Raw genomic sequence first — 15,817 nt, 5'->3', positions numbered from 1 at the left:
AGTATCCCCCCAGTATGGCCCCCAGTATCCCCCCCAGTATGGCCCTGTGACAGCCCCCCCCCCCAGTATGGCCCCCCTGACCCCCCAGTATGGCCCCCAGTATCCCCCCCAGTATGGCCCTGTGACTCACCCCCCCCCCCCCAGTATGGCCCCCCTGACCCCCCAGTATGGCCCCCAGTATCTCCATCAGTGTGGCCCTGGGACTTCCCCAGTATGGCCCTAGTATCCCCCCCAGTATGGCCCTGTGACACACTCCCCGCCCCCGACCCCCCAGTATGGCCCTGTGACTCCCCCTGCCTGCAGTATGGCCCCCCTGACCCCCCAGTATGCCCCCCAGTATCCCCATCAGTGTGGCCCTGGGGCTTCCCCAGTATGGCCCCCCTGACCCCCCAGTATGGCCCCCAGTATCCCCCCCAGTATGGCCCTGTGACTCTCCCCCCCTCCAGTATGGCCCCCCTGACCCCCCAGTATGGCCCCAGTATCCCCCCCAGTATGGCCCTGTGACACACTCCCCCCCCCCCCCAGTATGGCCCCACTGACCCACCAGTATGGCCCCCAGTATCCCCCCCAGTATGGTCCTGTGACCCCCCACCTAGTACGGCCCCCCTGACCCCCCAGTATGGCCCCCAGTATGGCCCTGTGACATCCCCCCCCCCCCACTATGGCTCCACTGACCCGCCCAGTATGGTCCCCAGTATCCCCATCAGTGTGGCCCTGTGACATCCCCCCCCCACCCCCCAGTATGGCCCCCAGTATCCCCATCAGTGTGGCCCTGGGACTTCCCCAACCCAGTATGGCCCCACTGGCCCCCCCAGTATGCGTGTGCCTGTGTGCGTGTGCATGTGTGTGCGTGTGCACATGCGTGCATGTGTATGTGTGTGCTCCTGTGTGCGTGCATGTGCATGCACAAGTGTGTACATGTGTGCATGTGTGTGCAAGTGTGTGTATGTGTGCACGTGTGTGCATTTGTGCATCTGCGTGCGCATGTGTGTGCGTGCATGTGTGTGTGTAAGCGTGCATGTGTGTGTGCATAAGCGCGTGCGTGTGCATGCACGTCTCTCTGCATGTGTGCACGAACCCGTGGGTGCAAGTGAGTGTGCAGATGCCTGTGCACGGGTGAGCATGCAACAGCTGTGTGCACCCTGTGCTGCTGCAGGAGGCCCCGTGACCACGCGTGTCGGGGCGGTGGGAGGCCGTGAGCACACGCGTGTCGGTGGGAGGCCACGTGCAGACACGTGTCGGGGCGGCGGGAGGCCACGTGCACACGCGTGGGCGCCGCGCCTGTGTCCCCTGGGTGCCGCGTGGCTCCGGCGTTAACTCCCCGCGCCCTGGCCCAAGCCCCGCCGGGTTGGGGGGGACACAGCAAGGGGGACGCCCTGCCCCCCCTCTGCCCCAGGGGGTCCCAGGGCCCCCCTCTGCCCCCAGCCCACCCCCCCAGCCCCTGGACAGACAGACGGACGGACTGAGTCATCCTTGGCCCGGCGGCCCCTTCTCGTCCTCCCCGCCCGCCCGCCGTCCCCATCGCCACCGCCGCCCGCCATGGCCCTCACCCTCCTGCTCCTGGGTGAGCCCGGCGGCACCGCCTGCGCTGCGCGGGCACTGCGCTGGCATGGGCACTGCACGGCACTGCACGGGCACTGCACGGGGTTGGTGTGCGTGTGGCACCGGTACGGTGTGGGTGCTGGGAGGGGGCTTGAGTATGCGCTGGGCGCTGCACGGGTGCTGTGCTGGCACCACAATGCACTGCGCTGGCACTGCGCTGGCACTGCACGGGCACTGCATGGGGTTGGTGTGCGTGTGGCACCGGTACGGTGCGGGTGCTGGGAGGGGGCTTGAGTATGCACAGGCACTGCACGGGCGCTGTGCTGGCACCGTGCTGCACTGCACAGGCACTGCATGGGCACTGCACGGGGTTGGTGTGCATGTGGCACCGGTACGGTGCGGGTGCTGGGAGGGGGCTTGAGTGTGCACGGGCACTGCACGAGCGCTGTGCTGGCACCGTGCTGGCACTGCACTGCACTGCGCTGGCACTGCACGGGCACTGCATGGGCACTGCACGGGGTTGGTGTGCGTGTGGCACCGGTACGGTGTCAGTGCTGGGAGGGGGCTTGAGTACACACTGGCACTGCACGGGCGCTGTGCTGGCACCGCACTGCACTGCGCTGGCACTGCACGGGCACTGCACGGGCACTGCATGGAGTTGGTGTGCATGTGGCACAGGTACGGTGTCAGTGCTGGGAGGGGGGTTCAATACGGCACTGGCACTGCACAGGCGCTGTGCTGGCACCATGCTGCACTGCGCTGGCACTGCACGGGCACTGCACGGGGTTGGTGTGCGTGTGGCACAGCTATGGCATGGGTACGGTGCGGGTGCTGGGAGGCAGGGTGAGTACGGCACTGGGCACTGGGCACTGCACAGGCACTGTGCTGGCACCACGCTGCACTGCACTGGCACGGCATGGGCACTGCACTGACGCTGCACAGGCACCGCGCAGGCACCGCGCTGGCACTGCGCTGGCACTGCATGGGATCGGTGTGCGTGTGGCGCAGCTACGGCACAGGTGTGGCGTGGGTGCTGGGTTGGGGGTTGAATACGGCACTGGGCACTGCGGTGGCACTGCACTGCACTGCACGGGCATGGCACAGGCATGGTGCTGGACATGGCACTAGCACTGCACAGGCACTGCAGCGGGCACTGCGGGGGGGGGGTCTGGGCACTGCCCTGGGCACTACACAGGACCGGGTGCTGCACTGGGTGCTGGAAGGGAAGGGCAGTGCTGGGGGGGCACTGGGCAGGGCACTGGGCACTGCATGGGGCGCTGGGCACTGCATGGGGTGCTGCACCCAGCTGGGGCTGTGGAACACTGTGGGGCGGGCAGGCACTGGGCACCGGGCACCATGGGTGGTGGTGCCCGGTGGTGCCCGGTGGGCAGGGCATGGGGCACTGGGAACTGGGCACTGGGAAGGGCACTGGGAATTGCACTGAGCACAGTGGGCCATGCTGGGCACTGGGCGGGGCATGGGAACTGGGCACTGGGAAAGGCACTGGGAATTGCACTGGGCACAGTGGGCCATGCTGGGCACTGGGCACTGGGTGTGGGGCACTGTGGGTTGTGGTGGCAATTGGGCGCTGGGCTGTGTGGGATACTGGGAAGGCTGTGAGGCACTGGGCAGGGCACTGGATGTTGTGGGTTGTCCTGGGCAGTGGTCACCAGGAGAGGAACTGGGTAGGGTGGGCTGTGATGGGCCGTGGGAAGGGCACCGGGCAGTGGGCATGGGGGGCACTGGGGACTGGGAAGGGCACAGGGCACTGGGCAGGACATTGGGCAATGGGCACTGGGCACTGGGAACTGGGAAGGGCACTGGATGCTGGCTGATGATGGTCATGGGGCACTGGGAAGGGCACTGGTCACTGGCCACAGGGCACCAGCCACTGAGAAAGGCACTGGTCATTGGCCACAGGGAACTGGGCAAGGGGCAGTGACCCACCTGGTCATTGGGAACTGGGTGCTGGGCACTGGGCATGGGGCAGAGGTCACGGGTCACTGGTTGCTGGGCACTGGGCTTGAGGAGGGCACTGGGAAGGGCACTGGGCATGGGGCACTGGGAACTGGGAAGGACAGTGGGCACTGGTCGATGGTTGTCATGGGCACTGGGAAGGGCACTGTGCATGGGGAACTGGGAAGGACAGTGGGCACTGGTCGATGATGGTCATGGAGCACTGGGAAGGGCACTGGTCATGGGGCACCAGGCACTGGGAGAGGCACTGGGCACTGGTCATTGGGAACTGGGAAGGGCACTGGTCATGGGGGACTGGTCTATGGTCACAGAGCACTGGGCACTGGGAGGGGCACTGGGTTTGGGGCACTGGGCACTGGTCTCCGCTGCTGGGTGCCTCAGGGCCCCCTGGGGAGCCTGGGACGGAGTGGGGTGCCCGGACGCCTGGGTGCCCCCACTCATCCTCTCCACTCCGTCTCCAGTGGGGCTGCTGGGACCCCGCAGCACAGGTACTGGGGGGGGAGGTGGGGCAGGGGGAGGGGAGGGGCCTGGCCCAGTGGCTCCCAGTGAGTCCCAGAGAGGGGGAGCTCCCAGGAGGTCCCAGTGTGGGCAGGGTTCCCAGTAGGTCCCACTTTTTGCAAAGGATCCCAGTGGGTCCCAGTCTGTGCAAAGGATCCCAGTGGGTCCCATTGTGGGCAGGGGTCTCTGGGGCATGTAGAGGTCCCAGTGGGTCCTAGCAGGTCCCAGTGTGTGCAAAGGATCCCAGTGGGTCCCATTGTGTGCAGGGCTCCCAGCAGGTCCCAGCAGGTCCCACTGTGTGGAGGGGTCCCAGTGGGTCCTGGGGGGCTCCCAGCAGGTCCCAGTGTGTGCAGGGGCCCCGGGGGGGGGGTGGCATGCAGGGCTCCCATTGGGTCCCAGCAAGTCCCAGTGTGTGCAAAGGATCCCAGCAGGTCCCAGTGAGTGCAGAAGCTCCCAGTGGGACTCAGCAGTTCCCCATGTGTGCAGGGCTACCAGTGGGTGCCAGGGGGTCCCAGTGGGTCCCAGTGGGTGTTGGCGGGTGCCGTTGGCCCCGGCGCCTGAGCGCGGGCTGTCCTCAGGGCCGTTCCCGGTGCGGCTGGCCGGGGGCCCCAGTCGCTGTGCCGGGCGGGTGGAGGTGCAGCACGACGGGCACTGGGGCACCGTCTGCGACGACGACTGGGGGCTGCCGGACGCGGCGGTGGTCTGCAGGCAGCTGGGCTGCGGGACCGCCCTCGCCGCCCCTCCAGGAGCCTGGTTTGGAGAGGGCTTGGGTCCCATCTGGCTCAACGGGTTGCGGTGCCGGGGCACCGAGGAGCGCCTGGCCCTGTGCCGGCACCGGGGTTGGCGTCCCCACGTCTGCGCCCACGAAGAGGATGCCAGCGCCGTCTGCTCAGGTGGGCTGCGGTGGGTGGGTGGGCGAGCAGGTGGCCAAGCTGGGGACCCCTCGCCTGAGCACCGCTCCCCACAGCTCACCGCTTCCAGCCCCTCAGCACCACCGAGCTCCCCTGGACTCCCACGCCGCCACCCACCGTCACCGAGCCACCCGTTACAGCGTGCACGGGTGCAGCATGCACAGGTACAGCGTGCATAGGTAGAGCATGTAATTGCAATAATGTGTGCAAATACAGCACGTACGCGTTACAGCAGGCACGGGTAGAGCGTGCAAGGTGTGCTGTGCACAGGTACAGCATGCACAGATACAGTGCGTGCAAGTACAGCACACACAGTTTGCAGATGCACAGGTAGGGTGTGCACAGACACAGCATGCACAGGTACAGCATGCACAAGTACAGCATGCAAAGCTATGGTTGGTACAGTGTGCACAGGTACAGCATGCACAGGTACAGCATGCACAGCTATGGTGTGCATAGGCCAGGTGTGCACAGGCATAGCATGCACAGGTACAGTGTACGCAGCTATGGTGTGCAGCTGGCATGGCATGCAGAGGTAGAGTGTGCACAGGTACAGCATGCACAGGTACAGCATGCACAGCTATGGTGTGCACAGGCACAGCATGCACAGATACAGCGTGCACAGCTATGGTGTGCACAGGCACAGCATGCACAGGCACGGCATGCATAGCTATGGTGTGCACAGGCACGGTGTGCGCAGGTGCGGTGTGCACAGGCCAGGTGTGCACAGGCATAGCATGCACAGGTACAGTGTACACAGCTATGGTGTGCAACAGGCATGGCATGCAGAGGTAGGGTGTGCACAGGTACAGCATGCACAGGTATGGTGTGCACAGGCACAGTGTGCACAGGTACCCCCACCCATGGGTCCCAGGGGCCCTCGCCGACGCTGACCTCTCTCCCAGGGGGTCCCACCATGCGGCTGGTGGGGGCTGCGGGGCGCTGCGCCGGCCGGCTGGAGATCTTCCACGCCGGGCACTGGGGCACCGTCTGCGATGACCTGTGGGGGCTGCCGGACGCGGCGGTGGTCTGCCGGCAGCTGGGCTGCGGGGACGCCCTCGACGCGCCCCGGGCAGCTTTTTTTGGCGAGGGCACCGGGCCCATCTGGCTGGACGATGTGCGGTGCCAAGGGAACGAGTCCTCCCTGCTGGAGTGCCCAGCTTCCCCCTGGGGTGTCACCAACTGCCAGCACCGGGAGGATGCCGCCGTTGTCTGCGCAGGTGCCCGCGATGCGGGGGGCTGGGGGTGTGCCCCCACAGGGGTGATGTAGTGGGCACGCAGTCCCCGTACCCGTGCGGTGGGCCCGGGGCAGTGGGTGGGCACGGGGACACTGTGGCTGAGTTGCAAACCCTGTGGGTGCACGGTCCGCAGGGTGCAGCGCAGCCATGCTACAAGCGGCAGCAGTGAGGGTGCAGTGCACGTGCGGCGCGTGTGTGGGCAGGCCGCGGCGTGGGTGCAGCGCATGTGCGGTGTGATGCACGTGTGGGCAGGGCGCGGCGTGGGTGCAGGGCGCATGCAGTGCACACGAGGGCAGGGCACGGCATGGGTGCGGCGTGCGTGGGTGCAGTGCATGTGCAGTGCACGCATGGGCGCAGCGTGGGTGCAGTGCATGTGCAGTGCGCGCGTGGGCAGGGCGCGGCATGGGTGCAGCGCATGTGCAGTGCGTGCGTGGGCAGGGCGCGGCGTGGGTGCAGCGCATGTACAGTGCGCACGTGGGCAGGGCGCGGCGTGGGTGCAGCGCACGTGCGGCACACGTGGGCAGGCCGCGGTGTGGGTGCAGCGCACGTGCAGTGCACGTGTGGGCAGGGTGCGGCATGGGTGCAGTGCACGCGCTGCAGGGCTCACGCTGCTCTCCCCTGCCTGCAGATGAGCTGGCCACCCTGGATGTCCGCCCTGCGGAGCCCACTCCCCACCAGCCACGGATGAAGCCGGCCCGGGTGCCCCCCTCAGCGCGGCCCCGTGTCCCCAGCTCTCCCCGGAGCACCGCAGCCGGCCAGCTCACGCCAAGGACAGCCCGCAAGGGTAGGAGGAGCGGGGATGTGGGTCCCCGTCCCCCTGTGCGAGGTCCCAGGGAGCCGGCGGGTGGCTGGTTGCAACACGGGACCCCATGTTTTGCCGCCCTGGCCCAGCTGCGGGGCTGAAGCAGATTTGGGGGGCATGGACCCCCCCATGCACCTCCCCTGCCTGCTGGGGTCCCTCCCTGTGAAACCCTGGTCCCAAGGGATGCCCCCACCTCTGGCCCTGGGTCCCTCCCCAGAGCCAGGCTGAGCACCCTCTCATTGCTGCAGGGGAAGGAGACCTGCTGTCACCAACGGGGACCCCTCTGCCTGCCAGCAGCACCCAGCACCCTGTGGGACAGAGTCTGGCCAGCACCGCCCCCAGCACCCAGCGCCCCGCACGATGGGATGCAACTGATGCCACTGCCAGCACCCAGCACCCAGCAGGACAGGGTCAAATCAGTGCCACCCAAGACAAAGTGGGGCGAGATCCTATTCGTATCATCAGGATCACTCGACTCAAAGCAGAGCAGGATCCGGCCGGCATCATCCAAAGCACCAAGCCCAAGGCAGGACGGGATCCAGCTGGTGCCACCAGGTCTAAAGTGGGACAAGATCCAGCTGGTACCACTAGGTCCAAGGCAGGATGGGATCCAGCAGGCACCAACAGGTCCAAGGCAGGATGGCATCCAGTGGGCACCAACAGGTCCAAGGCAGGGTGGGATCCAGCAGGCACCAACAGGCCCAAGGAAGGACGGTATCCAGTGGGCACCAACAGGTCCAAGGCAGGATGGGATCCAGTGGGCACCAACAGGTCCAAGGCAGGATGGCATCCAGTGGGCACCAACAGGTCCAAGGAAGGACGGTATCCAGTGGGAACCAACAGGTCCAAAGCAGGATGGGATCCAGCAGGCACCAACATGTCCAAGGCAGGATGGGATCCAGTGGGCACCAACAGGTCCAAGGCAGGATGGCATCCAGCTGGCACCAACAGGTCCAAGGAAGGACGGTATCCAGTGGGCACCAACAGGTCCAAGGCAGGATGGCATCCAGCTGGCACCAACAGGCCCAAGGAAGGACGGTATCCAGCTGGCACCAACAGGTCCAAGGCAGGACAGTATCCAGTGGGCACCAACAGGCCCAAGGAAGGACGGTATCCAGTAGGAACCAACAGGTCCAAAGCAGGATGGGATCCAGTGGGCACCAACAGGTCCAAGGCAGGATGGCATCCAGTGGGCACCAACAGGTCCAAGGCAGGGTGGGATCCAGCAGGCACCAACAGGCCCAAGGAAGGACGGTATCCAGTGGGCACCAACAGGTCCAAGGCAGGATGGGATCCAGTGGGCACCAACAGGTCCAAGGCAGGATGGCATCCAGTGGGCACCAACAGGTCCAAGGAAGGACGGTATCCAGTGGGAACCAACAGGTCCAAAGCAGGATGGGATCCAGCAGGCACCAACATGTCCAAGGCAGGATGGGATCCAGTGGGCACCAACAGGTCCAAGGCAGGATGGCATCCAGCTGGCACCAACAGGTCCAAGGAAGGACGGTATCCAGTGGGCACCAACAGGTCCAAGGCAGGATGGCATCCAGCTGGCACCAACAGGTCCAAGGAAGGACGGTATCCAGCTGGCACCAACAGGTCCAAAGCAGGATGGGATCCAGCGGGCACCAATAGGTCCAAAGCAGGATGGGATCCAGTGGGCACCAACAGGTCCAAGGAAGGACGGTATCCAGCTGGCACCAACAGGTCCAAGGCAGGATGGGATCCGGTTGGTACCATCCGCGTCACCCGGCCCAAAGCAGGGAGGGATCCAACCAGTACTGTACGGATCACTCAGCTCAAAGCTGGACAGATTCTGGCTGGTGCCAACCAGACCGCCAGGAAGCCACCAGAACGGGGTTTGGTTGGAACTATGCAAGGTACCAAGCCCAAGGCAGGGCGGGATCCAGTTGGTGCCACCCAACCAGGAACAGGGCAGGATGGGGCAGTTGCCATCCAGCTCACCCAACAGCCAGCAGGACAGGATCCCATTGATGCCACTCAAGCCAAAGTGGGGCAGGATCTGGTTAGTACCACACAAGGCACCAGGCCCAAAGCAAGGCAGAACTTGGTCCCCACCATGGTGGTCCCAGCAGGTAATACCATGCGAAGTAACCAGAACCTGGGAGAACCGGGTCCTGAAGGTGCCATGAAGAGCACGCGTCCCCCAGCAGAACTGGATGCAGATGATACCAAATGGACAACACGTTCTTCAGCAGATTTTGGTCTAGATGATACCCTGAGGAGCACACGTCCTGCAGCAGAACCAGGTGCTGAAGGTATCATGAGTAGTACACGTCCTTCAGTGGAACTGGACCCAGATGGTGCCACATGGAGCACACGTCCTGCAGCAGAACCAGGTCCTGAAGGTACCATGAGGAGCACACATCCTCCAGCAGAACTGGTTCCAGATGGTACCACGTGGAGCACACGTCCTCCAGCAGAACTGGATTCAGATGGTACCACATGGAGCACACGTCCCGCAGCAGAACCAGGTCCTGAAGGTACCATGAGGAGCACACATCCTCCAGTGGAACTGGTTCCAGATGGTACCACGTGGAGCACACGTCCTCCAGCAGAACTGGATCCAGATGGTACCACATGGGGCACACGTTCTCCAGTGGAACTGGATTCAGATGGTACCACATGGAGCACACATCCTGCAGCAGAATCAGGTCCTGAAGGTACCATGAGGAGCACACGTCCTCCAGCAGAACTGGATCCAGATGGTACCACATGGAGCACACATCCTGCAGCAGAATCAGGTCCTGAGCATATCATGATCAGCACACATCCTTCAACAGAACCAGGTCCTGAAGGTACCATGAGGAGTACAGGTCCTCCAGCAGAACCAGGTCCAGAAGGTAGCATGGAAAGCACGCGTCCTGCAGAAGAACCAGGTCCTGAAGGTACCATGAGGAGCACAGGTCCTCCAGCAGAACCAGGTCCAGAAGGTAGCATGGAAAGCACGCGTCCTGCAGAAGAACCAGGTCCTGAAGGTACCATGAGGAGCACAGGTCCTCCAGCAGAACCAGGTCCAGAAGGTAGCATGGAAAGCACGCGTCCTGCAGAAGAACCAGGTCCTGAAGGTACCATGAGGAGCACAGGTCCTCCAGCAGAACCAGGTCCAGAAGGTAGCATGGAAAGCACGCGTCCTGCAGAAGAACCAGGTCCTGAAGGTACCATGAGGAGCACTCATCCTCCAGCAGAACTGGGTCCAGATGGTATGACAGAGAGTGCACATTCTTCAGCAGAAAGGGGTCTGGATGATGCCATGTGGAGTGCACATCCCACAGCAGAACCTGGTCCCAGTGGTGCCACACTGTATGCACGTCCTTCAGCAGAACTGGATGCAGATGGTACCACATGGAGCCCATGTTCTTCAGAAGATTTTGGTCTAGATGATACCCTGAGGAGCACACATGCTACAGCAGAACCAGGTCCAGATGATACCACATGGAGCACACAATTTGGAGCAGAACCTGGTCCAGAAGCTACCATGAGGAGCACACGTCCTCCAGCAGATCTGGATCCAGACGGTACTAAGAAAGGAATTATTTGGAAGAAATTTTCAGGAAAAGAATGAGATGTTGGAGGGCTGGGGTGGGTGGAAAGGCAGTAGGGAGTATGCATGGCTAGACCGAGAGGGGAAGGGACAATTGAATGGACAGAAAGGTGGAGGGAGGGAAGGACAGAAAGTTAGGAGAAAGGGTAGGTGGATTGATGGATGGCCAAGAAGGATTTGTGGGAGACTAGATGCACGGATGGCAAGGAAGGAGGAAAGGATGGATGGGTGAGTAGATGGATGGACAGATGGGTGGGTGGGTGGGTGGGTGGGTGGGTGGATGGATGGGTGGATGGATGGACGGATGGATGGATGGGTGGGTGGGTGTGTGGGTGGATGGATGGGTGTGTGGATGGATGGGTGGGTGGGTGGATGGATGGATGGACGGATGGAGGGATGGATGAGTGGGTAGATGGATGCATGGGTGGATGGATGGGTGGATGGATGGATGGATGGGTGGGTGGATGGATGGATAGGTGGATGGGTGAGTAGATGGGTGGATGGGTAGATGGCTGGCTGCATGGATGGATGGGGTTTTCTTCAACCAGCACCCAGGGCAGGGGGCCTGGAGGTGGTGGTGCAGGGGCCTCGCAGACCTCTGTGTCCCTTCCCTCCTCAGGTGTGGACCCAGACCCAGGCCCTGCTGGGGTCTCTGCGCCCCCCACAGAGCTCCCATCACCCCCTCCATTGCAGAGCCCCACCCTGATGCCAGCAGCCCCTCCTGCCCTTGAAGTCCAACTGGGTCCAGGCACCACTGTCCCCTCCCAGTCCCCCCCAGAGCCTGCCAGCACCCAGAGCCTCCCAATACCCACCCAGTCCCCCAAGGAGACCCCCAGCACCCTGAGCCACCCAGCACCCACCCAGCACCCCAAGGAGACCCCCAGCACATGGAGCCCTCCAGCCCCCACCCAAGCCCCCAAGGAGATCCCCAGCACCCAGAGCCCCCCAGCACCCTCCCAGCACCCCAAGGAGACCCCCAGCACCCTGAGCCACCCAACACACACCCAAGGCCCCAAGGAGATCCCCAGCACCCAGAGCCCCCCAGCACCCACCCAACACCCCAAGGAGACCCCCAGCACATGGAGCCCTCCAGCCCCCACCCTATCCCCTAATGAGATCCCCAGCACCCAGAGCCCCTCAGCACCCTCCCAGCACCCCAAGGAGACGCCCAGCACCCTGAGCCACCCAACACACACCCAAGGCCCCAAGGAGATCCCCAGCACCCAGAGCCCCCCAGCACCCACCCAACACCCCCAGGAGACCCCCAGCACATGGAGCCCTCCAGCCCCCACCCAAGCCCCCAAGGAGCCCCCCAGCACCCAGAGCCCCCCAGCACCCTCCCAGCATCCCAAGGAGACCCCCAGCACCCTGAGCCACCCAGCACCCACCCAGCCCCACAAGGAGACCTCCAGTGCACAGAGCCCCTCAGCACTCACTCAGCACCCCATGGAGCCTGCAAGCACCCGTCACTCCCCAACACACCCCCTGCACCCCATGGAGACCTCCAGCCTCCAGATACCCTCAGCCCCTGCTCAAGACCCCATGGAGGCCCTCAGCACCCAGACCCCCCCAGCACCCCCGCAGCACCCCATGGAGACCCCCAGCACCCAAATACCCCCAGCACTCCCTCAGCACCCCACCGAGACCCTCAGCACCCCAAGCCCCCCAGAATCCCCCCAGCACCCCATGGAGATCCTCAGCATGCGCACCCCCCCACCCTCCCAGCACCCCATAAAGACCCTCAGCACCCAGACACCCCCAGCACCCCAGGAGCAGCCCATGTTGCTCCTCAGCACGCAGACCCCCCTAGCACCCCCTCAGTACCCCACAGAGACCCTTGTCACCCAGGCACCCCCAGCTCTCCCACAGCACCCCTTGGAGACTCTCACCACCCAGCCCCCCCCAGCACCCAAGCAGCACCCTATGGAGACTCTCAGCACCCAGACCCCCCTAGCACCACCTCTGCAGCACCCCATGAAGATGCTCAGCACCCAGACTCCCCCAACACCCCTGCAGCACCCCATGGAGCCCCTCAGCACCCAGCCCCTCCCAGCACCCTCTCAGCTCCCCCCAGAGCCCCTCAGCACCCAGACCTCCCCACCACCCCTGCAGCACCCCACGAAGATCATCAGCACCCAGAACCCCCTAGCACCCAAGTGGCAACCCACAGAGACCCTCAGCACCCAGACACCCTCAGCACCCTCTCAGCTCCCCCTGGAGCCCCTTGGCATCCAGACACCCCCAGCACCCTCCCAACATCCGCTGGAGCCCCTCGGCACCCAGACTCCCCCAGCACCCCCTCAGCCCCGCCCGGAGCCCCTCGGCACCCATCCTGCCCGCACCCCGTCAGACCCTGTGCTCCCTGGGGCCCCGTGCACAGGTAAGCCTGGGGCGGGGCGGGGGGGGGGGGCACAGTGGGAGGGGGGTGTCCTGCCAGTGGACCCCCAAATCCTGAGGTGACATCCCCTGGGATCCCAGGGCTCGGGGGTGGCAGGGGGGTGGGTGCTGGCGGGGGGGGAGGGGGAATACAGGGCCCCCTCTGCACCCCAAATTCTGGGTGTTTTTTGGGGGGGAAACACATTTGGGGGGGGTATCTCTCATGGCTGCGCTTTAGGGGGTCTCTATGTCTCTCCCCACAGGTCCGGCTCCACCAGCACCGCCGCTGGCCCATCCCTGGGCTGGGGAGCAGTGGGGAGGGGGGTCTGGCAGCTGCCCCCCCTGCCCGGTCCCCCAACTACAGGCCCTTCTGCAGGAGGTGCGGGGTCTGCGGGGGGACCTGCGGGCTCTGGCTTTGACCCTTCAGCACCTCCTGGGGGGCTTTTCGGGGACCCCCCCTGCCACTGGCTCTCGGCTGTGATGGGGTCATGACCCCCCCAATTAGGTGACTCGGGGGCGCTGCCGTGACCCCCAGATGAAATAAAGTGGGGCTGGACACCCCCAGTCCCCCCAGTCCTGGAGCATCTTGAGGTTGTGGAGTGGTGGGATGGGGAGCATCATTTTGAGGGGGGAATGGGGGGATCAGTGGCACCTCGGGCCCATCCTTGGGCTGGGGGGGTGACCTGGGGGGTGCAGGCAGCATAGACCCTTCTTTGGCGGGGGGAGGCTGGTCCTGCTCGCCATCCCATGCCCCTGTCTCTGCTGGTCCCACGGCGCCAGGCTGGCTCCCTCAGCGCTTCCCCATGGCGTTTTCGCTTCCTCCCCCCGCCCCCCCGCCCCACTGCCCCCCAAGGCCCTCCCTGGGAGGGAGCTTTAAAAGGGGGGGTCCCTGGGAGGGGGGGTCCCAGGCAGCTGCAGCAGGGGGGGGCTGGTTGGCCTCGGGCTGTGCCTTGGTGAGGGGGTGGGGGTCATGGTGGGGGGCAGGGGTGTGGGGCAGGGGCTTGGGGGGCCACAGGGCTGGGGGGTGCACCTGGGGGGCACAGATCTGAGGGTGAACTTGGAGGGGCAGAGCTGGGGCTGCACTTGGGATGTGTTGGGGGTTTTACTGGGGTGTGCAGGGTGTGGGGTGTCTGCGGGATGTGTTTTGGGGGTAAAAGTGGGGTGTGGGGTGTCTGTGGGAGGTGTGTTGGGGGTCAGTGGGGTATGGGGGGTTTTGGCGTGTCTGTGGGGTGTGTTTGAGGGATCAGTGAGGTGGGGGGTGTCCGTGGGGCGAGGGCTGGATCCCACTCCCAGCCATTCCCTCTCTCCCCTCAGCTCTGTGCTGTGGCATCGCAGCTGGATCTGGTATGTTGGGGGTCCCCTGGGGGTCCCCTGGGTGTGCCCCTGCTGTCCCCCGGTGACCCCTGGGTGTCCCCCTGGTGACACTCTGGGGGCGCGGGGTTAGCAACCACGGGATGCGGCAGGCACTGGGGCATGGACCACATGTAGGAGGGCTTGTACTGGGCAAACTGGGGCTGTGCTGTGTAGACTGGGCTTGTACTGGCAGACTGGGCTGGACTGGGCAGACTGGGGCTTGTACTGGGTAGACTGGGGATGAGTTGGGCAGACTGGGTCTGGGTTGGGCAGACTGGGGCTTTTCTGGTTAGATTGGGTTTGTACTGGGCAGATTGGAGATGGACTGGGCACACTGAGGCTGTACTGGAGAGTCTGAAGCTGTGCTGCACAGACAGGACTTGTACTGGGCAGACTGGAGCCATGCTGGGCAAATTCGGTCTGGGCTGGGCAGACTGAGCTTGTTCTGGGCAGACTGGGCTTGTTCTGGGCAGACTGGCTTTGTGCTGGGCAGACTGGCTTTGTGCTGGGCAGACTGGGTTTGTGCTAGGCAGACTGGAGCTGTGCTGGGCAGACTGGTGCCATACACCTTCTCTCCCCCGCAGCAGTGCCAGCCCGGCTGCAGGGTGGCCGCTCACATTGCGCCGGGCGCCTGGAGCTCCTCTTCGCCGGCACCTGGGGCTCCATCTGCGCCGAGGGCTGGGATCTGGCAGCTGCCCGGGTGCTGTGCCACCAGCTGGGCTGTGGTCGCCCGCGCCTCATCCCAGCGCCCTGTGGCCCCAAGGCAGCCGGTGCTTCCCCGGTGGTGCTGCAGCAGGTGCAGTGCACCGGGCAGGAGCTGGCCCTGGAGCATTGCGTCCTCCAGCCAGGGGACCCATCGTCCTGCCCCATGGATCGGGTGGCTGCCGTCGAGTGTGAGGGTGAGCGTGCAGCAGGGTGGGGCGATGCTACCTTAGCAGGGGGGGGGGGGTTCCATGGGGCTGGCGTCACCCCGGTGTCTCCACAGAGCCCTTCCAGCTGCGGTTGGTGGATGGCCCCAGGCGCTGCGCCGGGCGGTTGGAGGTGAACCGCGCTGGGCAGTGGGGCACAGTCTGTGATGACGGCTGGAGCGGGACCAATGCGGCGGTGGTTTGCCAGGAGCTGGGCTGCGGGGCAGCGGAGGCAGTCGGTGACCTCCCCCAGGGACGGCCCCACTTCGGCCCAGGCACTGGGCGCATCTGGCTGGACGACGTCCGCTGCCGGGGTCAGGAGGGGACCCTGCAGGATTGCGCCCACCGTGCCTGGGGACGCCATGACTGCACCCACCAGGAGGACGTCGGTGTGGTCTGCCAGGTCTGGGACCCTCCCCTGCCACCGTGGGACACCCAGGGTGGCCTGGCAGGGCAGTATCAAGCCATGGTCATCCTTTTGTCCTTGCAGGATGCCTGAGCACCACAGCTCTGCCCTCAGACAGCCCCCGATCTCGACAGCCACCATGTCCCCCTGCAGAGCATCCCTCCTGCATCCCTCCCTGGGCAGCCCCTGGCCCCATGGGGGACCCCACGCACAGCACCCCACAGGAGGCAGCGGGTGGCAG

At 64.8% G+C, this 15,817-nt stretch overlaps 1 protein-coding gene across 1 annotated transcript in view; it reads left to right on the top strand.

The window, feature by feature from the left end:
* Positions 1-15,817, top strand: part of LOC104022629 (uncharacterized) — a 132,768-nt gene extending 116,951 nt beyond the window's left edge. The window contains 12 exon segments of the mRNA XM_087772937.1: positions 4,596-4,910; positions 4,985-5,092; positions 5,834-6,148; positions 6,795-6,950; positions 7,217-10,507; positions 11,153-12,913; positions 13,173-13,386; positions 13,822-13,862; positions 14,224-14,253; positions 14,847-15,161; positions 15,248-15,573; positions 15,661-15,817. Coding sequence (XP_087629063.1) covers positions 4,596-4,910; positions 4,985-5,092; positions 5,834-6,148; positions 6,795-6,950; positions 7,217-10,507; positions 11,153-12,913; positions 13,173-13,386; positions 13,822-13,862; positions 14,224-14,253; positions 14,847-15,161; positions 15,248-15,573; positions 15,661-15,669 — 6,881 coding nt within the window. The 3' untranslated portion in view covers positions 15,670-15,817.

The sequence above is a fragment of the Nipponia nippon genome, unplaced genomic scaffold, assembly GCF_047370975.1.
Source record: "Nipponia nippon isolate SJK-2023a ecotype South Korea unplaced genomic scaffold, ASM4737097v1 scaffold_38, whole genome shotgun sequence".
In the NCBI taxonomy this organism is placed as follows: Eukaryota; Metazoa; Chordata; class Aves; order Pelecaniformes; family Threskiornithidae; genus Nipponia; species Nipponia nippon.
Note: the sequence above shows the minus strand (reverse complement) of the source record. Positions and strands in the feature narration are given on the sequence as shown.